This window comes from Cucurbita maxima, unplaced genomic scaffold (assembly GCF_002738345.1).
Source record: "Cucurbita maxima cultivar Rimu unplaced genomic scaffold, Cmax_1.0 Cma_Scf00005, whole genome shotgun sequence".
Taxonomy (NCBI): domain Eukaryota; kingdom Viridiplantae; phylum Streptophyta; class Magnoliopsida; order Cucurbitales; family Cucurbitaceae; genus Cucurbita; species Cucurbita maxima.
The window spans coordinates 3,554,631-3,578,796 of NW_019272021.1; the positions used below are offsets into that span (position 1 = coordinate 3,554,631).

The 24,166-nt window shown below is 37.1% G+C and overlaps 3 protein-coding genes across 4 annotated transcripts; 1 reads left to right on the forward strand and 2 right to left on the reverse strand.

Moving 5' to 3' along the window:
* Window positions 1-24: 24 nt before the first annotated feature.
* LOC111479320 (kinesin-like protein KIN-12B) lies at window positions 25-8,208 on the reverse strand. Of its 2 annotated transcripts, XM_023123896.1 has the most exons (17): window positions 7,797-8,208; window positions 7,194-7,331; window positions 7,017-7,100; window positions 6,803-6,925; window positions 6,659-6,718; window positions 6,520-6,573; window positions 6,258-6,350; window positions 5,389-5,484; window positions 5,055-5,200; window positions 4,300-4,449; window positions 4,085-4,214; window positions 3,126-3,971; window positions 2,688-3,029; window positions 2,512-2,610; window positions 2,263-2,415; window positions 1,398-2,195; window positions 25-553 (listed from the first exon to the last, which is right to left on the reverse strand). In XM_023123896.1, exons 1-17 carry the CDS (start codon window positions 8,100-8,102, stop codon window positions 245-247), a joined length of 3,927 nt encoding a protein of 1,308 aa, XP_022979664.1. In that variant the 5' UTR covers window positions 8,103-8,208; the 3' UTR covers window positions 25-244. The 2 variants fall into 2 exon arrangements, with proteins under 2 accessions (XP_022979664.1, XP_022979663.1); XM_023123895.1 differs by having other exon boundaries at window positions 2,688-3,971.
* An 805-nt stretch (window positions 8,209-9,013) lies between these two features.
* LOC111479359 (peptidyl-prolyl cis-trans isomerase FKBP62-like) lies at window positions 9,014-12,306 on the reverse strand. Its single transcript, XM_023123969.1, has 12 exons — window positions 11,893-12,306; window positions 11,704-11,790; window positions 11,223-11,483; window positions 11,067-11,141; window positions 10,903-10,983; window positions 10,623-10,817; window positions 10,439-10,525; window positions 10,182-10,357; window positions 9,822-10,094; window positions 9,610-9,737; window positions 9,385-9,505; window positions 9,014-9,289 (listed from the first exon to the last, which is right to left on the reverse strand). The coding sequence occupies exons 1-12, from the start codon at window positions 12,080-12,082 to the stop codon at window positions 9,236-9,238; spliced, it is 1,728 nt and encodes a 575-aa protein (XP_022979737.1). The 5' UTR covers window positions 12,083-12,306; the 3' UTR covers window positions 9,014-9,235.
* A 1,639-nt stretch (window positions 12,307-13,945) lies between these two features.
* Window positions 13,946-24,119, forward strand: LOC111479347 (protein transport protein SEC23-like). Its single transcript, XM_023123951.1, has 12 exons — window positions 13,946-14,935; window positions 15,039-15,212; window positions 16,438-16,599; window positions 18,037-18,179; window positions 19,182-19,257; window positions 19,359-19,531; window positions 19,630-19,711; window positions 20,691-20,768; window positions 22,709-22,870; window positions 22,979-23,242; window positions 23,394-23,498; window positions 23,777-24,119. The coding sequence occupies exons 1-12, from the start codon at window positions 14,174-14,176 to the stop codon at window positions 23,921-23,923; spliced, it is 2,328 nt and encodes a 775-aa protein (XP_022979719.1). The 5' UTR covers window positions 13,946-14,173; the 3' UTR covers window positions 23,924-24,119.
* Window positions 24,120-24,166: the final 47 nt, after the last annotated feature.

The following is a 24,166-nucleotide window of genomic DNA, read 5'->3' on the forward strand; positions in this document are numbered from 1 at the left end:
GGGGGGGGATGTGAGAGAGACGAATGAAAGAATTCTACAATCATTTCATTCTTATGAAACTTCCAGAATTTGTATTCGAATACAAACAATAAAGGGGAACTAGCATGCATGTAGTTCTCCTCATAATCAGTAGTAATATAGCTACTGCGAACACCAACTGAGTGAGTGTTAGATTGGACAACTATACATAATGGAGAATTTACGGGTGACATGTAAATGGTTCCACTACCATAATATTTGCATCCTATATGTTGCATCTATCATATCCAGAGAACCAGGAGGGTTCTGAGAGTTTAGGTAGTAGCTCACCATCTTCGCCATTGTAGAATGGCTCAAATTCCTCTCTCCAGCGCTGATCATGGGATTCGTCCATGTCATATTTAGCTTTGCTAGTTTCATTTTCGTAAGCAGGTCCTATTATAGCTTCCTTTGGTAAACGAGAATCTGCCATGAGAGCATTGAGTGTGGCTATCTCCTTTTCATGTTTTTTCTTCAATTTATCAATCTGTTTGTAGGCCTTCTCGGCTTCTTGCTCGACTTCAATTGTTCGTCTCTGCAGATATTATCAAAAGCAGTTAGACCAACACTTAAACAAAATTTAGTTGATGCCTACAAGGAACTATAAAATCATCCCCATTTGCGTTTAACGCAGGCTCTCTAAATGATGCAGAAAAAATGGAGAAGATATACCAGAAACATATCTTTTCTACAATCAACTATAAAAGAGATGTTCAACATTTGTGTCTAAAGTTCCAGTTGCAAGAGAAAAGCAGGATTACAATGTGTGGCCATCCATAAATTAATGGTACTCACAACAATCTACTAGAATAATGCAATATCAGCTAAACAGTTACATACATATATTTATATATGTGTGTGTGTGTGTGTGTGTCTTGCAAACAAATAAACTTTTGATTCGAGACTATCAAAAGATTTTGGATCAAGTGATGCGTAGGTCAAAAGATTAATGGTATAAGTACTCACAGCAATCTACTAAAATATTTAAGGAAAAGGTTTCTTTTTTCTGCTAGCAACCTATAAGTATCAAATGTGAACTTGATGATATATGTCTTATAACCAGTTGAACGATGCTTAAGAAACCTTTTCCTTAAAAGTTTCATTTTTGCACCAACAACTTCAAAAAGAGGCCTAGAACACTTAGAATATATGCAAAAATCATTATGTAAGTTTTTGTTCAACGCAAAGTTGAGCGACCTTAGTGTTACTAAAAAGAAAATAGTATCAACTTTTCCACTAATTTTTTCTTTTATAACATTAATTGACTTGAGAACGAGGCCTGGCACACCTGAGTTTACATAATATGGAATTAAAGAACGCAAACTGAAAGTGATAACAATCATGAGATGCAAAACAATCTATATCACTTTTTAACTGACCTGAGCAGCAGCAACTCCCTCTTCTGCTTCTTTGAGTCGCACAAGCAATTCACCTGCAGCCTGCACAGCTTCAACAGTGTCTCTCAATTGAGCTTGAAGTCCCTTGTTCTCATTTCGTAGATAGCGCTTCTCTCGCTCTCTTTCAACTTTAAGTGCTGAAATTTCAGCAGCAAGAGCATTTATGAACTTGGACTCTGCTCCCTTCACTCCTGCTCTAGCAGCTGCCTTTTTTACATCCCCAATTCCATCCTGTATCTTTCTGTGTCTTAAAAGCAGTTGCATATGCTTTTCTTCCAAGTCTGCATACTGTTCTAGCAACCGTGCATGCCCTGCCATAGCCATTCGCATAGCTTCCTCCAGCTCTTCAGCACATTTCTTCTCAGCTTCAAACTCTCGTTTTCTTTTTTCTGCTAGCAACCTGCTCGCTTCAAGTTCACTTCTGAGTTCTTCCGAAAGAGAGATCCATCTGCTCTCTGCCTCAGTCCAACGAGCTCTCTCCTGTTCAAGTTTCTCCTCCGCACTCTCTTCCGTTGATTCCGGAATTGCACCAAGAAGTGGAGCACTGCTTGGCTCAGAATAAGTCAATTGTAAAAGAGAGTTTTGCTTTCGTGAAGACGCGGAGGGTGAATCAATGTAATATTGCAGCTGAATTCTTAAATCCTGAATCTCCTCCATTAGCACTTCTCTCTCGCCCAAATCATAGAAATTCCTATAACTTTGCAATTCATCTTGAACTTTTTTCAACTCCATTCGTGTCTGTAGGACTTCAGGATGATTCTCATATTTATCCTTCAAAACCTGTACATACTAAAGTTAGAGATGAAGTAATCTCAGGGGAAATATCTCTAGATAGAAAAACTCGGACCTTATGCTCATGTGTGAGGGACAACAGCTCCTCCTCCATGAACTCCTCAGTTGGTAAAACACCATCCATGAGGCTCTCAAGGCGAAGAATTTTGTCCTCTCTGGCTTGCCCAAGCACAGCATTGCATTCTCTCTCATGCTTGTACTGTTGTAACTGTGAAAAGTGGCCAAGCAAAGTCAAGCTAAATCAAAGAGACTGGTAAGCAGGTACAGGGGGATTTAAATACAGGCAAATCCTGAAGGAGCATACCAAACGGTTGAGTTGACTAATATCAAATGCTTGCTTGATGCAGTACTCTTCAAGTGCCATTTCTCTTCTGATAGCCCCGGCAAGAACTTTCTCAACTGCCTGCAGAAGAACAAGAAGTATTTAGCTTACATAAACACTAAACAGCAGGGAAAAAATAGAATTTCAACTTGACATACTTTAGGAACTCGTATCCTGGATTTCTCGGCAGAGTCTGTACCATCCACAGGTACTAATTGTAGCTCTGAACTGCCATTCTCCTCTCTATCCTCCTCCAGCTGCTTTCTGATTTTGCAACTAGTGCACATAACAAGGCTTTCACCAGTAGCCTCATCATCGCGAGATGTTTGCATGCCAACATCAATTTTGTTTATTGGCACATTAACCTTTTCTGCAGGTTTATAAGAAAATCTGAATGAAGACCTTCTCAATGCTGAACTCTGACGACAACTATCAATGATTTCAAGCCCGTTGCGGATGCTTGCAGCCAACTGTTCTGTTGTTACAGCAGTATTCTTACTCTGAGTAGACAACAGAGATAATGCATTAGCGGAGCTCCTTTTTAAGGACTTTTCAAATGATTTTTGCAGATGATCTAAGCCCAGCTTCGTCTCTACCTGAAGATCTTTCTGCGAAGCAGACAACATCATTGAAGTCCTCAAACTTTTTCTGCTTTCGCTAATTCTAGGTGAAACGCTTGGAGTAGGGGATTTGAGAATTGGGGACACATCACAAGGAACTATGCTGAGGCCTGGAGGAGAAACACAACTAAGAATCCCATTTGATGAATTGTTGAGAGTATCTAATTTGCACTCGGTAGCCTGAAATCCACTGAGAGGTTCAGAGGATGTTAACAAGGGGACATCTTCTGAAGTTTTTAGTTCACTTTTCACTCTCTCCATTGAAGAGCTCATAACACTATTGTCCGAGGGCTCACCTATGAGAATTTGGTCAGGTGAGTCTGTTGCCATTTGACTTTGTGCTGCGAGGCTATGATGGTTCAGCAAGTCGGCAGCGGAACATACTGGGGTATCATAAACAGGCTCTTCTATTGAACCAACAATCATAACCTCATCTTGTGCGGATGTTTCCTCTTCCATATTTACATCTATTTCATCAGAAATTTCCTTTTGACATTCACTTCCAGATGCACACGGCTCAAACTTAGTTAACTCATTTCCTTTTAAGGCAATTGAGGAAACTGATTTAACAGTTTCAGCTTCCTTTCCTTCACTAACCTGTGAAGCTGCATTTTGTTTGTCTAGTTGATCACAGAGCTTCTCAACAGCTTCCTCGTCAATTTCCATGTCTTCATCACCATCATCATCCACATGAGGTAAGCTGATAGGATGATTTATACTAGACTTAAGTAGATTTAAACTTCTGCGGATCCATGCTGCAGAGTGACCTCCATTTGTGTCAGTTGAACTACTTCCATTTGACTTTAGTCGGTGTAATTCATCCTGATGAACATCTCAGTTTAGTCATATTCACGACTTAAAATGTACAATCCTTAAATGAAAAATTGCTAAATATTGAAGGAAAAAAAAAAAAAAAAAAAAAAAAAAAAACTCACCCTGAGCTGCCGTATCACTTCACGCAAGTGATTCACATCATCTTGCATAACTTCATTAACAATTGCTTTGTTTTTTATGGCTTTGGCACGCTGGGCAAACCTCAAGGTGCTAAGACTTTCACTCTTGCAGCTGCAAAACAACCCACGTAGATTTTTTATTTCAAGAAGAAAAAAGCACCTTCAATGTAAGAGGAGCACTGAAATATTATATTGACCTCTGTGATGGAGAAATGGCACAAACCATCGCTAATTTTGCATTTCCCCCGAGAGATTCTTGCAATAAAAAAGTGAGCCTGGAGTCTCTATACGGGATGTGCCTTTGTTTTCCAGTTTGAGAAATCTCGGCAAGAATATTAATAAGATTCCTGTACCACAATCGCTTTCTCAACAAGATAGGTAGAGAAAACCGTCCTTAGTGACATGAAAAATTGTATGCAAAAATACTTTCCTTCATCTGGCTAAAACTAGAATGCACTGCCCCCACCCAAAAAAAAAAAAAAGCTATGGCACATCTACTTTAACTGTTAATTTTTAAACATCTTTAACATTGCATCTAAATTTTTTGCATGCAGCGATTACAAGTAACAGTCATATCCTTATCATATAAGTTTAGAACTCCAATATGATGAGAAAAACTACTTCGGAAAATTTAAAGATAGTGAAGTTTGAATTCAATTATTCACTGAACAAATTGTTTCCCCTTTAAAGAAGGCACACTACATCCAGGATTACGTCATCACTCAGCAAACCACAGGGAGGCAGGGGATTCCCCATTCTCATGAAACTAAAATATTGTCAGATCTGTAAGCTCACTGAAGATGAAAACAATAAAAAGTAGTTGTATCAACGAGCATTCTGATGAATAATTAGACAATTAATTAACATTAAAAAATAAATGAAAGAGAACATCCTTCAAAAGATACTGCTTAAAAGAGATCTGAAATATGTCCCACTAGAATTCATTAGTTACCCGAGCTGTGAGAGTGATCTGTTGATATTTCCTGCTTCCTTCAGGCGTTCCCCCGCTGCACCTGTCAGCTTCTGCCTCTCAGAACCAGCTAAATCAACAAGATTTATTCGACTTGTTTTAAAGCTACTTAAACCATCTGCCATCCTCTGCACCAGAAAATAATTGTGAGCCTAAATTTTACAAGTACCAGTCCATGAATGTAGAAAACATGACACTCACGCATTTCCATCCTGCACAAACTGGACTACCAATTATCAAATTAAATGCCTAATTTTTTTTATTTAAATCCAATGATACCAATTAAAAGATACTAGCAACATTCTTTTAGCATTACCTTGGATCGGGATTCAACAACACAGGTAAAAACAGTGTGTGACCGCGAACTCTCAGAATTAACACTTGTTGCACCAGTCCTCCTGTTTGATAAACCCTGCATAATTATTCTGATATTAGAGAGATGATGTTTAAAACTGTATCCAAGTCATTCTAAAAAGGTTGACCATGAAAAGGAAGAACAGCGGTGACCATGTACTAGGGCAAAATTTTTACAATATCATGATGACAAGTCTTTTTTAAAGTTACGTCTTCATGCTATATGAAGTAGATGACGGTCTCTAAAAGTATAGGTCACAAGATCTCCACAACAATTCACCAAAGAATTAAACCAAAAACTGAAATGCCATTTATTGGATTGTATGACACTCCCAAGTTTAGTTTTCTCTCTCTCTCCAAAATCAAGAAAGCAAAAATTCACCAAAGAATTAAACCAAAAAATGAAACGCCAGTTATTGTATTGTACACTCCACAGGTTAGTTTTATCTCTCTCCAAAATCAAGAACGCTAAGTCAAACTATACAGTTCTTGTACGGTAGATCTCTGCACTGGGTAATCTCTTTAACATGCTCTCTCTACTTAAGCTGTTAATATACATCCAATATTAGTTACCATGTGGATATCACATAGAAAGAGGAAAAAATCAAACCAATTCCAAATCCAAGGTACAGGAGGCCAAGAGCTTATGGATGGAACAATTCAAATAACAATAGTTCAATCAAAACAATACGGAAAAGGTTATCTTTAGCCATGACAAAAAATAATATAATAATATCCTTAACATTTATATTTCAACTATCCCAGACACACACACACACACACACACACATTACATAGGTGCACATATTAGCAGGAAAAGGAAGTAAAAACCTTCATTAATATTCGAATAACATCAGCCATTGTAGATACACACTCCTCTGTTAGATTTTCCACATAAACACCAGATTTTACATCTTCTCTAATCTGTGAGATGAATTCAACAGAAGACCGAATAAGTTTCTCATAATAGATGAATTCAACAGAAGACCGAATAAGTTTCTCATAATACAGGAAATAGCACAACATTTTGTTTTCTATTGTTTTATTTATTATTTAGAGAGAGAGAAAGAGAGCATTAGGCATTATCAATAACCTGGAGGTTTCTCTGATTTGGATCCAATAGATCAGTGATTTGCTCATTGTAAATCTGCAACAAAGCTTTTCCAGTGAATTCAAATGAATTCGTACATAAAACACGTAGATCATACTGTGGAAGACAATTGTTGTCCAACCTCGAGAAAAGAACAGTAGCACTGATACTTGAGTAACTTGTCAGCATGCTTCACTTGTTCCTACAATTTGCATCAAAGACTAAATAGTGTGAGGTTTTGCACAATTACCTTTAAGAGTCTAAGAACTAAAATTTTTGAACCCACCTCGTTTATACGAGCAAAGAGTCGTTCAAAAACTCGGGGAGTTAAGCCTTTTTGTTCGGTTAATAAATTGTCATCTGACACATTGGCTGGACCCCACATGGTATATGTCTTTCCACTTCCCGTCTGGTTCAATTAGTACATAGGCATTTAGGATGTAAAATAAACATCATAAAATGCAGGAAACAGAAAGGTGGACGAAGAGATGCAGACATACTTGTCCATACGCAAATACAGAACTGTTGAAACCAGCCATGCAATTTTCAACAAGAGGCTCTCCAACAAGTTGAAAGATATCAAGCTGCAAACAGAATAAACAAAAGTTAATCTTTCACCCCATATTGTCTAATGTCAATCAAACGAGCTGCAAGCAAGAGTTCACAATAGATCATGCCTGTGTTGCCTCTGTGTCAGCAACAGCATCAAAAGTAAACGTTTGTCCATTAATTGACAAAGAATCCTCAGAAGCTTTCTGTACTACATTATCCCCTTCATCTCTGTCCTTGCACGGTGGCCTCATGCGCACTACCACCTGAAAATCGCAGACATAACTTATGCTTGGAAGAAAGTTCCAATGCCAATCTCAAAGTTGAGCTTGGGAGCTAGAGCAACAAATCCTCCTACATTCAGAGTACACTCTCTCTCCTTATACAGGCACTCACACCCCCTCATCTGAACAAACATAATGTAGAATCTTTTCTCAGGACAAACCACTAATAAACCATAGCACTAAGAACCACAGTTCAACATTCAGGTTTTAAGTAACACAACGCATGCCTGACATCCAAAAGATGAGCGAACTGAACAAGAAACGGAGTCGTTCCCTTCTAATAGCTTACTAAAGCTGCAGCATATCTACTTAACTAAATTGAGCAGAAATGCAGTAGTCCATCCACTAACATAACTTTACTGCATCTGAAACTTAAACTGTCACTTCTCCACCCAAATTTGGACAAAAATGAAACCAAAACACACAGAATCGCAACACGCAGTGTACCTTCACACCAGAATCAGACAATCCGGGGATTGAATTCTCCGGGACGGTCTCCATACTGAGCTTCCGCTTGAGTGGGTTGGAAGACGGAGGCCTGGGTGGGAGCGGGCTCTTCAACTTGGCCGGCGAGGGTTTGGGATCCAGAACCATGGAGTTAGGATCTGAAGGCGGAGCATTCTCCTTAGAGGATTTGGGCTTCCGAGGGGGTCTACCCTTGATTCCACCGCTAGGGCTTGGGGAAGAAGAAGGCGGGTCGACGGCATGGGTATCTCGCAAGATAGCGTTTCTTGGCTGCATAAAGTGCTTCATTGGAAAGAAACGGGAAAATGGAAGACGAAAAACGGATTTCACAGAGAGAAAGAAAGAAGAGTGAAGATTTTGAGGAAGACGAAGACAAGAGAGCGAGAGAGAAGGAAGAAGAGAGGGAATTAGCCGTTAAAGAATAGAGAGAGAAAGAGAGAGAAAGAGAGAGGGAAGAAATTTGAAATGACAAAGAACATATATTATAACTACAGTGAGAGAGAGAGAGAGAGAAGAAACCCTGTTTGAATTTTGCGGGTTTGGATCTGGAGCTTTTCGTGGATCCGGGTCGACCCGACATATTGGAGTTTCACTTTCAACTACCTTATTTTCTCGATTTAGTTTTTTATGATTTATTTGAAGTTTCTTTTCTTTTTTTTTTTGTTGCTAATTATTCAATTTTTACAGAAAAATCAATGAATTTATAAGCTAATAATAATATGAAACATTTCGAATAAACGCTCAAAGTAGATAATATCGTATAATTACAAAGTCTATAATCCCTAACATGCCACAATATCAAGACTCCAGAAAAGAAATTGAGCCTCCAAAACCAATCTACAATATACTTTATTCTAAGAAACACAAACATAGTTAAATTTGATATCTTTTGTTTTGAACAATCAAGAATTTCAATTTTTGGAAAGTGTATCATGATCATCCGAAAAAGGAACGATCTAAAGACTTATTGATTCTAACAGATTGCAGAGTTGATCACTCGAGCCTTTCAAAGATGTAGATCTCAACCCTATGAATAGAAATATCCCGAAACTCTAAGGGAGTGAGTTTCCCGTGATGGTTAAATTTGGAACCCTTATCCTTCCACCCAATCAAATGTTTTTGTGCATGAAGTAGAAACTCATTATTTACTTCAAAAAAGTTGCCACAAGTGGTATATCAGATCCTGAGACTCAGAATCATGGTCAAAAGCAAGCAGACTAAAGTATACGGATCATGAAAGGAATATTTATTAACTCCCCTTTCTGAGAGGAAAATGAACAAACATCCTTCAACACTAACATATGACACACCAAAAGTGTAAACAACACAACTACTACAACGCTGTATTCTACATAGACGACGCAACATTCATTATGCATTAGTGATATGAAGTTTGAGTAGCTGAGTATCAACCATGGCCACTAAGCTTTGCTATCAATGGTCATTGGCACTGCCTCCTGCTTCACCGCTGAACTCTGCAAAGCCATGGACAACACCCTTCGTCAAAAAACCAAAAGAATTCATCACAAAACAGAGAGGAACAGAGACATGAGCTGTTTAGTCAACTTACGGCAGCCTTCCCTGACTCCAACTTGCTCATTTTTGCAAAGATGTTGCCATAAAATTGTGCATCTCTCTTGTTGTATTCCCTTACTTTCTCCTTCAAATGTCGATATTCAATCTTCACTTGTCTGTATGAACATTATAATGACACCCACATGAGCGCTTGCATCGATCTTCACTTTCATTGTATAAAAGCTACTTATAAACAGCAATATCATCATGGATGAGCTACCTGTTTTCAGGGTCAATCTCAAGGGCTTTCTTGAGGTCCTGCTCAGCAAGATCAAGATCAACGAGTTGAATATATGCTTGAGCCCTTCTATATAGAGCTTTCACATTTCTACTGTCAAGTTCCAACACCTGTAGATCGAGAAATTCAGCTATTAAACCAATAGATCCTATTATCATATCAAATATTTAAGATATAACTGTCAATATGCATACCTTTGAACAGAGCTTTTCTGCTTGCCTGTGGTCCTTGACTTTCAATTTGCAAGCAGCATTGTTTAGATTGCACAAAATCTTTAGTGCCTTGCACTGTTGCTTCTCCTCATCGTTGAAGGAGGTATCATATTCAATGTAACGCACAGCCTTTTCATATCTGCTTGATGCTCTGGCATACTTACCAGCTTTGAACAATACGTTTCCCTCTTCCTTCTTTCTCCCTGCTGCTTCTATTTTCTCTTCCGCTGTTTTCAGATCGAAAGATTCTTTTTCCTAGAACAACAAAAAGTTAGTATAAGATTGATTGATGGAGCATTTTCTCGTGAGAAACTTGGCTACAAATGGATCTTCTAGACATACTTTGACAAATGAGACAAGCTCAACTTCGTAATGAACAGTTGAGTTTGCAGGAACCACAGCAAGATCTTGAGATGAATCGGAAGACCCAAAAGCATACTTGGGATGGATAGTCACCATGGCAACTTCTCCCTTCTTCATTTTTTTCACAGCCAAATCGAGTCCTTCAATGACTTGTTCTGTTCATATTCCAGTTTACAGCTTAGTTAGTAGAACAATAATGATCCAAATCATCCCATGTTCGTACCAAGATCAAATACCTTCATCAGTTTTGAACTCAAAAGGCTTCTCGTCATTGCCCTTCTTGGCAAAGATCGTCCCATCAGCTAGTTTACCGATGAGTTTCACTGGCAAGAACAGAAGCTCAATCTAGTTAGCTACTTAGACTACAATTATAACATTTCCATTTGAAAAACAACTCAGGCATCAGTAAAATAATATCACCTTGCACCTCTGCTCCATCATTTGGTTGTTCATATCCTTCTCCCTCCTTTAAAGTCTTCTTCAGGACTTTCTTATCTTTAGTGATGTCTATAACAGTTTTCCAAGAAACCAATTCAAGGGTTATCTGAAGTGTGGCATTAGGAGGCACAACACCTTCTTCTCCCACCGCAGGCCTACCGGACTCCCCAAACCCATCTGTTCAATGATAAAAGAGTAGGCAAGAATCAGCACAGCCCAAAGGAACAAGACCCAGAAGAATTCCATGTGTAAATTTACTCACATTGAGGCCTCACGGTTAACAACGCCTTCTCTCCCTTCTTCATCGTTTTCACAGCTGTTGCCAAAGCAGGGCAGAAGTAGCCTGCAAGAACAAGCAGAGCAAACAAATTCAGATACCTTTCAAATTCAGGACAACAAGATTTTAGGGCAATGAATAATACCCACCATTTTCAACGATGAATTCAACCCCATTACACTTCGAGATTAGCGTACCATCTTCACGGCGAGCCTCGTAATGAACTGGAAAGATCACAGGATTAATTCAACAATACTTCAAAGGTGAGAAAAAAGAGAAAAAGTGGACCGAAATGGATAACACACCCATGACTTCGTCTAGATCCTTCGGTTTATCCCACCCATCTCCTTTGACGAGAATCTTTTTGAGGATTCCTCCATCTTGACAGATATCTTTGACGCTGTGCCATGAAAGTAGCTCAACATCAAATTGAAGAGTAGCATTCGGTGGAATGGTTGGAGGAGAACCGGACTCTCCATAGGCTAATCCAGGGGGTATCGTGAATACTGCATTTTCACCCTTCTTCATAGTTCTGATACCTTCATCCCATCCTTTAATCACTTGCCCTGATGAAAACAGCCAACGTGATATAAGCTAAACGACCGCTGAATCAGAAGCAACACGGAAGATCAGCTACAAACAACAATGGATTAAAAGAGGGCAACAAAACTCCAATAGATATCCCCGCGGATCAACCTACGGACTATCTAATCAGGACTTGTAACGTAAAATTTCGTGCATCGGCAAACTTCAAAGTACAATCCGTAAACCTAAATTAGAAATTACCTTCCCCGAGCTTGAATTTGAAAGGCGTTCCTCGGTCACGGCTGGAATCAAATTTAGTCCCATCAAGAAGGGTTCCCGTATAATGCACTGCATAACAACGAACACAAACCCCGAATTGACAACATTCAACGCGAAAATTCACATAAATTCAAGCATCAGCCACAGATAGATAGACCAATCGTAGTTTACCTTCGACTTCATCACCAGTGTCGGGAGTTTCCCATCCTTCACCTTCTTTAACAAGTTTCTTCTTCAGCCCATTCTTCCCAATCTCCTTCTCCTCGCCAACCTTCAGAACCGGGCTCTCCGCTTCATCCTCAGGCATGTCCATTTCCTCGTCCACATTGCTTGCAGATGGAAACTCAAAATCGTCCTCCATGGCGGGAAAAATGAGTAAGAAATCAACGAGGGTGAGAAATAGACGAAAAGGGTATGCGATTCGAGCAGGAAAACTAACAATGAGAATTGCCAATAGCAATCGATTCTTGAGGTAGCACTACTAGGCACTGAATTTTATAGTGGGGGATCGCGATGAGAGTCTAGAGAGTTCTACGATCTGGCGAGTTCACGATGGTTCCAGAACCAAAAATTTCTCATTGTTTCTGTTTCCTTGATACTGACTTCAATAATGCTACGTGTCACAACAACTAAGAAGTGACTACTAGCCTTCCCATCTACGTGTCACGTAACTAAAAATAACTACTATGATCTAATATGTCTCTAAACTTTAAATATTTTATTATTTTAAATTTTATATGTAATATAAGAATACATATATTTTAAAAATTTTATATTTAATATCATATAATGATGAGATCTCACTCCAATTTGAGAGAGGAATTAAATATTATTTATAAAAGTATGAAAACTCTTTTTTAACAGACTGTTTTAAAATTGTGGGACTGACGGCGACACGTAACAGACCAAAGCGAATTTGTTAGCGGTGGTTGAGGTATTACAGTTGGTATCAAAGCTAGGCACCGAGCAGTGTGCCAGTGAAAACGCTAGCCCCAAAGGGGGTAGATTATGAGATCCCACATTGATTGAAGAGAGAAACAAGTACTGAGGCTGCTGGGCCTCGAAGTGAATGAATTGTAAGATCCCACATCGATTGCAGAGGGGAACAAATGGCTTCGAAGGAGGGTGAATTGTGAGATCTTGCGTTGATTGGAGAGGATAATAAATTATTCCTAATAAGGGTGTGAAAATCTCTCTCTAGTAGACGAGTTTTAAAACTATAAGACTGAAGGCTATACGTAATAGGCCAAAACGGATCTGATAGCTAAAGACTCCAAAAGGGAGTGAATTGTGAGATCTCAATTCAGTTAAAAATGAGAATAAAACATTTTTTTATCTACTGGTAAATTGACTCCAAAAGAGTAGATTGTGAGATCTCACATCGATTGGGGAAGAAAACGAAACACTTTTAGCTAGACATCGAAGGAGTGAATTATAGGATCTCACAAATAGAACAAAACATTCCGAACAAAGTTGAAATTGAGACCTAATTTAAAAATATACTACTAAAACATAAAATAATATATATATATATATATATATATATATATATATTATTGAATCGATTATTTATTACCTATTAAACATATAATTTTGCAACTATATTTTAAAATTGAGACATAATTATATTAATAAGGTTGCAAATTTTAATTAAATATTTGAAAAACTACTTTGGTATACAAACATTTTATTTTTATTAAAAAATTTGAATAAATAACTCGAACAACCGGAAATCAAACCATAAAAAAAAAAAAATAATAAATAATTATGATTGGTGAATTTGGTTGAGTTCATTATTTATTAAATGTCGGTGAAAAATTTACAATTCAAACAATTGGGTCCGTCTAAAAAATGTCTTAATTCGACCCAACCCACAATTGAGAATACGACCCGCACAAACACGGTAGGTAGACAAATATGTTAACAACCTAAACAATTAGGTCGGTCTAAAAAAATGTCTCAATCTAACCCAACCCACAATTTAGAATACAATCGACCCAGACAGAGTAGGCACACAATAGGTATAGAAATACGTTTCTTCACAATAATAAATTATAAAATGAACGATCGAGCCATTAACTTTAAAACGATCGATTAATACGACTAACATAATATAAGTATTTGTTTGTATGGAAAAATAGGAAATTGAAATGCAAAAAAGAAGTAAAAGGAAGTTTCTAATAAATGCTTTGCGTATTAACATAATTAAAAGAGCGAAGGCTGTCTCAACCTCAACCCCTCTTCCCAATTCCAATTCTGTCTTCTTCCTGCGGTGACCCCTTCTCTGCAATTTCTCAGGGGGTCGCCTCAATTCGCTTGTTTCTCTCGTTTTCTCTTCTCTTTTCCCTCTTTCCAATCCCATTTTTCAACACCCAATTTCTCCAATCGCGGGAAAATCCACTCCCCATTCCGAAAACGAAAAAAAAATTCCCAATTCAATTCTCTCATCACAATGTCAGAAATGGCGAACGCCGATCCCGAAGGAATTGATGGAGTTCGTATGTCCTGGAACGTTTGGCCACGCACCAAGGTTGAGGCCAGCAAGTGTGTTGTGCCACTCGCTGCTTCGATCGCTCCGATCCGTCCTCACCCTGAGATCCCAACTCTTCCTTATGCGCCGCTTCGTTGCAAGTCTTGTTCTGCCGTTCTCAATCCGTTTTCCCGTGTCGATTTCACCGCTAAGATTTGGATCTGCCCTTTTTGCTTTCAGCGATGCCATTTTCCTCCTCATTATGCCATGATCTCTGAGACCCATCTTCCTGGCGAGCTTTATCCTCAGTATACCACTGTTCAATATGCTCTTCCTCAACCCACTCACCCTAATCCTGCTTTAGATTCGGCCCAGCAGGCGAATCCTTCCCCGGTTTTTCTTTTTCTGCTCGATACCTGTATGATCGACGAGGAATTGGATTTTGTGAAATCCGCGCTCAAAAGGGCGATCGGGTTGTTGCCTGATAATGCGCTTGTTGGATTTGTTTCGTTTGGGACTCAGGTTCAGGTTCATGAATTGGGATTCTCTGATATGTCTAAGGTGTATGTGTTTCGGGGTACGAAGGAGGTTTCTAAGGATCAGGTTTTGGAGCAATTGGGTCTAGGGGTTGGAGTGCGGAGAGTCGCTGGAGCGTATCAAAAGGGGGTCCAAAGTGGATTCCCTAATTCGGGTGTTGCACGTTTTTTGTTGCCTGCTTCTGAATGCGAATATACCCTCAATTCGGTAGGTCTCATTTGGTTCTCTGTTTCTGTTCATTTTTTTCTGGTCAAATCCCACATGGAGTTGGGAAATTCTTGAACTCGGTTATATTTGTTGTGAATTCTAGTTGTTGGATGAACTTCAAACGGATCAATGGCCTGTGTCTCCTGGTAATCGGGTATCTCGGTGCACCGGAGTTGCGTTAAGCGTTGCAGCAAGTTTGCTTGGAGCTTGTTTGCCTGGAACCGGTGCTCGCATTATTGCTTTGGTTGGTGGACCATGCACAGAAGGACCTGGCACGGTAACTATGGAAAAAAAAAGAGAGAAAGAAAAGAAGAAAATTTTGTTCCTCGATTTTGTTGCCTTGAATTATATATTATGATTTGAGCTACATCCTGCCCTATACTTGGCATAATTTTTGTAGGTTTCTTGATTTTTGGTCGTTAGAAGCTACGCCAGAGGTTTGGAATTGCATTTTGGTTATTTGTTTTGCTTTGTTGCTAACTTTTTATTGTACTTGATTTTGAACTTGCCCGCTTATTTTGGTAGCAGACATTCCCTGTATCATTTTGGACATCGTATGCCGTTAACTTGTGTCTTCGTCCTGCACTGGTTCAAATTAATTTATTACTACAGAAAAATATGGGCCTTTTTGGCCAATTTTTTTTTATGGCCAAATTGGATCCTTATTTTCCACCCTTTTCTCTCACTGATGTCTAGCATCATGTGAGACTAATGTTCGTGCAAACTACTTGCTTGATAATTTATCCAAGTCCATGAGATAGTTAGTGGTTATTTTCTCTTGCTTCATATTGCTTGTGACAAAATTATTTGCAAGGAAGTTGGTAGTTGGATCCATATGTTGCATACTTTACTTCAAACTTTCATGCTCATTGACTCCAACAATGCAATTAGAAGCTTCTTTTGCTTTAACTCAACTAAGATGGCTTACAAAAGGTGTGGATTTAGGTATAAGAGCTTATAGAATCTGCATCAAGAAGTGGCAGATATTTCATTTTGGCTATTTTATCTTGTATTTTATTTCCTCTTTTTATATTTACTCTCACTTATTCTTAAGGCATAGCATCAGCTAATTTGACTTTGATACAGTAATTTTTTTGATGTTGGAAAATACTTGGTTACTTTCACTAGGACTTTATCATATACTTAGAGAACTGCAGTATTGGGGTTTTTAATTTTGAAACAATTATTTGACATATTTTGCAGTGGCACATGTAATTACTTGCGTTGCAATACTTTATTATATTACTTTAATATGAGTGTTTCCATAATCAATTCTGCTGTACATGCAACCCAAGTAATGAAAGATATGATTGCATGTTATTTTGTAAGTTATGAAGGGAACTACTATCTTTGCGTGGACTTTGTTCTAGATGCAACTTTCACTGGCACAATTGAATTGTTAGAATTAAAAATTGAAATATGATCAACCTTGTTCTCATTCCTTTCATACTTATAATTGCTGATGTTTGGCTTGATATACTGATTGGATCGAACACTTACAGATTGTGTCAAAAGATTTATCGGATCCAGTGCGTTCACATAAAGACCTTGATAAGGATGCAGCTCCTTATTTCAAAAAAGCAGTCAAATTCTATGAAAGTCTTGCAAAACAGCTGGTTGGCCAAGGCCATGTCTTGGATCTTTTTGCATCAGCACTTGATCAGGTTGCTATATAATTTACCTGCCTCAAATGGGATCTATCTCCTTTTAAAAATATAAGTTCAGCACTTTGCAACACAAAGTAACATTTGGTTGGTCGCTCATATTCTATAAAAGAAATCTTAGTATAAAACAACATGAGAATTAGACTCCTAACTTGTTTCTTACCTGGAGCTGTAAACTTAGATTGAATTGATTCTGGTAATTTTATATCCTCTTTTGGGTTCTCTTATGTTGAATTTCATGCTTGTTTTTGTTTTTGTTTGTTTTTTTTCTTGATTTTTAGGGTGTAAATCTTGAGCATTTCTGCATTCTGCAGATGCACTGGCTGAATTTGTTGTGAGCAAGTTTTCCTATTCATCATGAAGTCCAAATAATAATGTTGAATGTTCCCTCCCCTGAAGAAAGAAAATGTATCAAAAGCATAAAGTATATCAAGAGAAATGAGATGCAGCAATAAGAAATCATACTAGCTTTAAATGTTGAAGACCATCTCTTGAATTGTATAGGTGGTGTTACAGCTAACAAATTTTCATATTAGTCATGATTTTCATGCTAAAATTAGCATATTTAAATTACATTGATCCATGCAAGGAGGCTAATTGGTTATTTGAGCGGTTGGGGGGTAAGTTTTGTAGATATGGGACTTTGGATTTCGGTGACAAATGACCCAAAAATTAGTCCTTTTCTCCTCTATCTCACTGCATGATGATATGTTTATTTATTGTTATTCAGTTAATGTTCTACATTTGTGAGAATTGTTATTTAAACTTAGGTTATATTTTTTAGCGAATCTTTAATAGATATATAATTTTTAACATCTTTCTTTCTGCATCATATACTGTAGAAAAAATTTGAAATGTAGATTATAATTTATTGACTTTGATGTTATTTTGGATTTAATGGATCAAGAACTTGGATATATTTTCTTAAAAGATCTTTATGCTTATAGCACCTTATCAAAAGTATTCTTGACCTCTAAGCTCCAGAAGGAATTTTGATATACTGTTTATTTGCTAAATACTTCCACCATAAGGATATCCTGATGTATGGACTTTCTAATGTTAAAATCTGACATACTTGATTGTTGATGAGGTAATTTTTTATGATCTTATTTTGTTTGCCCAAGTTTATCTTACGAAGTATTTGTTCCTACTATTCCATAAGGTGGAAATTAGTTGAAGCTAAATAGAATCAATCCATATTAGGTTTGAACATCAGGATTCAACTACTTCTTAACGATAGAAATAAAACTGGTATAACATAACAATTATTTGATTTGAACTGACTTCGATTTGAACATCAAGATTCTATTATTCTTGGCTAGGTTTATATAATAATGGCAATGCAATCACTTTGTTGTAATAACGTTACATTTATATGCATTTTTTTTGTAGCTGTCAATAATCATGCTTCATTCATAGAAATTTTTAAACATATAGGTTGGTGTTGCGGAAATGAAAGTTGCAGTAGAAAAAACTGGTGGCCTTGTTGTTCTAGCTGAAAGTTTTGGACATTCTGTATTTAAGGACTCTTTCAAGCGGGTGTTTGAGGAAGGGGAGCACTCTCTTGGTCTTTGCTTTAAGTGAGTGCATTATTATAAATATATTGTGGGTTTTCTTCTATTTCATTTAGCCCATGTTTTAGTTTTTGCATGTTATCTTAAGTTATAAATATTAGTCTTTGTGTTATTGCCAACTACCTTGGCTTGACTTGTTGGTAAAAGCTAGAAGAGGCAAGTCATTAGTCTTAATATTTTTCATCGAGCCAAAAGAGAAGTATTAAAAAAAGGCGAGTTCCATTCTGACTTCTGATTATGTTGTAGGGCATGCAGTCGTTGCATGGGTTTAGTAAAAAAATTTGTGTGTTGTCTTTTAAATTTCATATTTCAACATTCATAATGGGTCATTGTACTTGTTTTATTCTAACATTGGATGAAGCTTTACAATCATCATGTTTATTTTCAATTAATCTACCTTTCGTACCTAGCTCTTGCTTTCTTTGACTGTAAGTTGGATCTTTGGATATAATTTTTGAATCTTCTGAAAAGTATGGATGGGCGAAGGAAAAAGGGACAATAAGTTAACAGTAACCTTGTAGGAAAGTGTATGAAGTCCACGATTTCTTGAGTTTGCTTGGATTTTTCTTGTGAATGCCTGCAAGGATTGGCAACAACGTTCTCATGGAGAAGCCTTTTGGTCTTGGTTCAAAGCGAGAGAGAGTTATTCGTGCGATGTTTGGTTCCTTTGTTAGATTCTCTGTGTTTCTTTTGGTCTTGGTTTCCAGGGCTTTTGTAATTATTCGCTAGGTCTCAAAAAAAGAAAAAAAAGAAAAAAAAAAGAACTCATGTAAGAGTTGTGAAGGAATAATGGATATTGTTAAGATCAAGGAATGTGAAAAATAAATTTAGTTGCATGAATTGTTTACTTGGCTGTTGCTTCTGACTTGTCTACATCTTCTGCATCTACATTGGACAAGTATAATTCACGTTTGGAAACATGCATCTAATTCTTGTATTTTTTTTTCTGCCTCCATTAGCCTAGAGGATATCATTTCATGTCACTTGATACATAACTTTACATTTCAGTGGCACCCTTGAGATCAATTGTTCAAAGGACATCAAAATTCAGGGGATAATTGGACCTTGCACATCTTTGGAGAAGGTTTTCTTTATGCACTGTTGTTGGCTTTTGCTTATGTATATTAAGTTCTCTATTTACATGATTGCGGCATGGAACTGATTGCTTGTTGTGCATATATTCAGAAAGGTCCTTCTGTTGCTGATACTGTTATTGGGGAGGGAAATACTACTTCGTGGAAAATGTGTGGCATTGACAAAAGTACTTGTTTGACAGTGTACTTTGATCTTTCATCAAGTGATAGGTCAAGTAATCCAGGAATCGCAAATCCACAGTTGTATTTGCAGTTTCTTACTAGGTAAGTTATCAATTGTGATGATTTACTATCATCTTGTAACGCAGCACATGTCATAGCAATGTTTAATATCGTTGCTGCTATTTATATTATGATTTCAGTTACCAAGATCCTGAAGGCCAGTCAATGCTTCGGGTTACAACTGTCACTAGAAGATGGATAGACTCTGCTGTTGCCGCGGAGGTTTCTTATTTTACATTGTCCAAAACTTTTCTGCACATAAATATTATTCTATTTTTACTATTCTGAGAGCTAGCATTTCCAATGGGATAAACAACTCAAATTTCATTGGAGAAAAGTTTAACAAAAAAAAAACATTGAGGAATATGCATGTTACTATATTTTATCTTGGAAGTTTTTTTTTTTTTTTACAAGAAACAGAGAACACTTCCCATTTTCATATTCGAAGCTTGGATCTGAGTTCTTGCTTTCCTGCTAGGCATGCTAAACTTCATAAGGGAGTTCAATTGTGTACATGTCTGAAGAAACATCAACCCAAGTTACTAGGAAAAATTGGCTTATGGGAATTACCTGTGTGAACGGGATTATTTATTTGATCTCAATTTTGGCTTTGTATGGATTCAAGTATATCAAAGTGACATGCATTGGGAAAAAATGGATTGGAGGGGATTTGACACTGAAAATTAGCAATGAAGTTTTTCATTTATGCGTAGTCGGATGGTGTGATTAGGTAATTGGTGGACTTCCTAGTTATTATATATTTTAAATGTACTAATACAATTAGTTCATAGATAAACACTAGTGGAAATGATTTTTCTTATCATCATTTTTAGGAGTAGAGGTGTCATGATTGGTGTGGTTCTACTTATAACATTCAATGGGTACCCTTAATTGGCATTCATGTGTACAAATGAACTTCACTATTTCAATTAATGAAAAATGCTTATCGGTCAATGTGGGCTCAAAAATAAATATTTTTAGGTTGTATCGTGGTTCATAAGCTTTGTTTTGTTTCTAATATGTCATTGTAACCTCTCTTCTGATTTACACACTCGCACACTTAAGCTCTCTGTAGTGGTTCTCTTTCTCTAACTTGATTAACCATGAAAAGCCAATACACACACACGTGAATTCTCTTTTGGTTCTCTTTCTCTATCTTGATGATTGGTGAAAAGTTAAATCATTGAGGCATTGATTCCAGGAATTGGTGCAAGGGTTTGACCAAGAGGCTGCTGCAGTTGTGGTGGCAAGACTAACTTCCTTGAAAATGGAGATGGAGGTATTTTAGAATTTATGTTTCATTATTTAGTTGTACATTTCATCAAACAATTTTTTGTCCTTTGAAAATCCACCCCAATCTGCTTAATTTGTTTAATCTTTGGAAAGTCTGTCCCAAAGAAAATGATTGTGAATTTAACTTTGTTGAGAGAGTATGAGAGCTATTGAACTCGAGGTCACATTTTTCATTTCAGAACTTGTGATGCTTGGATGTATTCAGGTGCTAGTTATGAATGTAATGAACTGAAATTTTGTCTTGGCCCATGAAATTACTTTCTGTTTGAATTTGCATGCATATAAGATCTAAGGTTAACTAGGTTCTTATGCCGGATTTTTATAAGAATTATTTCATTTTGATGTAAAAGATTATAAGGATAAACTTAGCCCCATGGGCTTTAACTTGCTAATACATTTTGAGAAAGTGGCTACTGCTCATCCTCTACCCAAAGAGATGTCCAAGAATTCTTTTCTGGAAGGGTAAATATCCAAAGAAGGTGAAAATCTTCCTATACTCAACTTTGATGTTTGACTGCAATTTTTTTTTTTTTGGGATGAGAAACCGAAGTTTCATTGAGATAAAATGGAAGAATTACAAGGGCATACAAACATGCGACAGGAAGGGAGAGCCCAAAAAGAAACTACAAAAAAGGTCTCCAATCTAGCAAAATCAACCAAGAATCATTTTTTTTTCTTGGAAGTCCGTCCTGAGGGATGTTTGAGTGCAATGTTCAGGGAAGATTCTCCTCGTAACATCCTTTTCCCTAGTTGCCGTATTGAAGTCTAATTGGACTTCAATTTATTCTTTTCTTGTTCTTTACTTAGATGGTTTTTCTTAGCCTTTAGACTTTTTTCATTTGTAGTTTTATGCTATGTTCCTTAGTTATAGCTGGTTCAAACACCTTACTTTGTTGGCCCATTTTTTTGACAAGGAAGATCAAGTGTCCTAACATAATGCTACAGTTTTCTTTGCTGTTTTGTGGAGAATTTTCCTTGAGAGGAACAATAAGATTTTTAGGAAGGTTGAGAAGTTCAATGAGGAGTTTTGGAAGGCAGCATGGTTTTTTGTAGTTAGGGTCGGACACCTTTTTTTGGGTTTCTTTTTTGTATGCCTTTGTATTTTTTCATTTTTTCAATGAAGCTCGGTTTCTTACTAAAAATAGTAATAACAATAATAGAAGTCTCTAGTGGTATTTTGTGGGACTTAAGAGGTTTGGTCGGAGAAGAGCAAAAGAAAATTTCTAAGAAGAATCCAAGGAGCTGTATAACCTTTGGGAAAATATTTCTTATGTAGTCCGGCATCTTTGGGGCTTGCTCGAAACACCTATTAGTTAGTGTTGACTTTAGTTGGAATAATATTTTTTGTAAACTTATGTCTGATTATTGTAAATGAAATTTCTGTCTTGTAGATAGAGACTAAAGATAAAATATTACTTGAGAAGTGGACCGACCATAGTTAGGAATTACAGTCCTTTGCGAAACCACACTGCAAGTTTTGTTGCATCTGCCTGGGACTTAAAATTTTCTTTTCTTGATTGCTTTTTGTTTGTTTATTATTATTATTATTATTATCATTATTTTGATATAAGCAGGAACTTTATAATATCAATAAGCAAATTGTTTGGTTGAGAGGATGAGGTCTGGCCATGAACAAGAAACTGAAAGAAATTCAAAGACGAGATTACTTGATAAAATATCATAGCATGATAGTCAAATTTAAATAATTTCATATTTTATAGCCTAAACAACTGCCAATTTGAATATCTTCTAAATTTCCAAGTGTTAAATGCCTCTTCTGATTGCACTCCCTCCGTGAGTTCTTAAAGACGGATGAAATTGCATTCTGCTGACTAGGTTTTGTTGCTTGCTGGTTCAATGGGTCATTTGTTCTATTGGTATCTCCAAAGTTGTAAGTTACTTAATGTTAAATTTTACTCTTGTCAGGAGGGGTTCGATGCTATTCGGTGGTTGGATCGATCCTTGATTCGTCTCTGTTCTAAGTTTGGTGATTATCGGAAAGACGATCCATCTTCCTTTACTTTGAATCCTTGCTTTTCTTTGTATCCTCAGTTCATGTTTAATTTGCGGCGTTCACAATTTGTACAGGTATTTACATCTATTAGAATCTCGTGCTTGAAGTTATTCATGTCAATATGGTCCAATGAAAAGATGATTTACATTCTTTTGGCTGGATCCTTGCGATCCTATGTGCAGGTTTTTAACAACAGTCCAGATGAAACTGCATATTTTAGGATGTTGTTAAATAGGGAGAACATTACAAATGCTGCAGTGATGATTCAGCCATCACTAATATCATACTCATTCAATTCACTGCCTGCACCAGCATTGTTAGATGTTGCTTCCATTGCAGCTGATCGTATTCTCCTGCTAGATTCTTATTTCAGTGTTGTCATATTTCATGGAATGACAATAGCTCAGTGGCGTAATATGGGATACCAAAATCAGCCAGAACACCAAGTTTGTGCTATATCTACTTAGTTTTTTTATTTCTTTTTTGAGAATAAATTTGAAAATGAAAATTATGTTCTTAAACTTTTGTCATTTGATAGTTTATAATGGGTATGTCAACCATATCATCCATTTAATCAATCTAACAATCTTTCTACAGGCATTTGCACAGTTATTGCATGCTCCTCATGATGATGCGCAAAGTATTATTAATGAGCGTTTTCCAGTACCTCGTTTGGTTGTCTGTGATCAGCATGGTTCCCAGGTTATTTTCTTAATCTGCAGCTTTGGTTTGTGAATTCACAGCAAAGATTATTACGCAAAAATACTCAAATGCTATAAAAGTTATTTTGTGCTTCTGCTGTCATTATTTTAGGCCTCTTACAGAGTTATTTTCAGGTTTTTTAAACTATAAACTGGCTATAGATACTTATGACCCGTGAAGTATAAATAAAGAAATTCATGGGTACAAACACTTATAACTACAATCTGCAATGGTGGTAAATTGACTTCGTTATTTTATTATCTTGATTTTCCGAGCAGGCTAGATTCTTATTGGCAAAGTTGAATCCATCAGCGACATATAACAATGCTCAAGAAATAGCAGCCGGGTCAGATATCATATTTACCGATGATGTTAGTCTTCAAGTATTCTTTGAGCATCTTCAGAGGTTGGCTGTGCAATCTTGAGAATAGATGGCTTTCTTGAGGCTTACGAAAAATCTGATAGTTCTTGCTGTGGGAAAAATCACTGATGGTTATGTATATCTGGTGTCTCGTTGACTTCTTTTCTGGTGTTTCCATTGTTTTCCAAGTTGAGAAGCCAATATTCCCACATTGTCTCATTTGAAGGATATATGGGAACACTGATAAAAATTCTTTTTTTTTTTTTTGGGGGGGGGGGGGGGGGGGGGGGGGGGGGGGGGGGGGGGG

Bases quoted from the DNA above. Each gene is read 5' to 3' on its own strand.
- LOC111479347 (XM_023123951.1), top strand. From the start codon at position 14,174: ATGTCAGAAATGGCGAACGCCGATCCCGAAGGAATTGATGGAGTTCGT. The intron at 16,600-18,036 runs GTTGCTATATAA...TTAAACATATAG, and splicing joins TTGCATCAGCACTTGATCAG to GTTGGTGTTGCGGAAATGAA. The intron at 19,258-19,358 runs GTTTTCTTTATG...GCATATATTCAG, and splicing joins CTTGCACATCTTTGGAGAAG to AAAGGTCCTTCTGTTGCTGA.
- LOC111479359 (XM_023123969.1), bottom strand. From the start codon at position 12,082: ATGGAGGACGATTTTGAGTTTCCATCTGCAAGCAATGTGGACGAGGAA. The intron at 11,142-11,222 runs GTGTGTTATCCA...TGATCTTTCCAG, and splicing joins GGATCTAGACGAAGTCATGG to TTCATTACGAGGCTCGCCGT. The intron at 10,526-10,622 runs GTGATATTATTT...TGTTCTTGCCAG, and splicing joins TGATGGAGCAGAGGTGCAAG to TGAAACTCATCGGTAAACTA.
- LOC111479320 (XM_023123895.1), bottom strand. From the start codon at position 8,102: ATGAAGCACTTTATGCAGCCAAGAAACGCTATCTTGCGAGATACCCAT. The intron at 5,201-5,388 runs GTAATGCTAAAA...TTTCTGGTGCAG, and splicing joins TTGTTGAATCCCGATCCAAG to AGGATGGCAGATGGTTTAAG. The intron at 2,611-2,687 runs GTATGTCAAGTT...GTTCTTCTGCAG, and splicing joins CCAGGATACGAGTTCCTAAA to GCAGTTGAGAAAGTTCTTGC.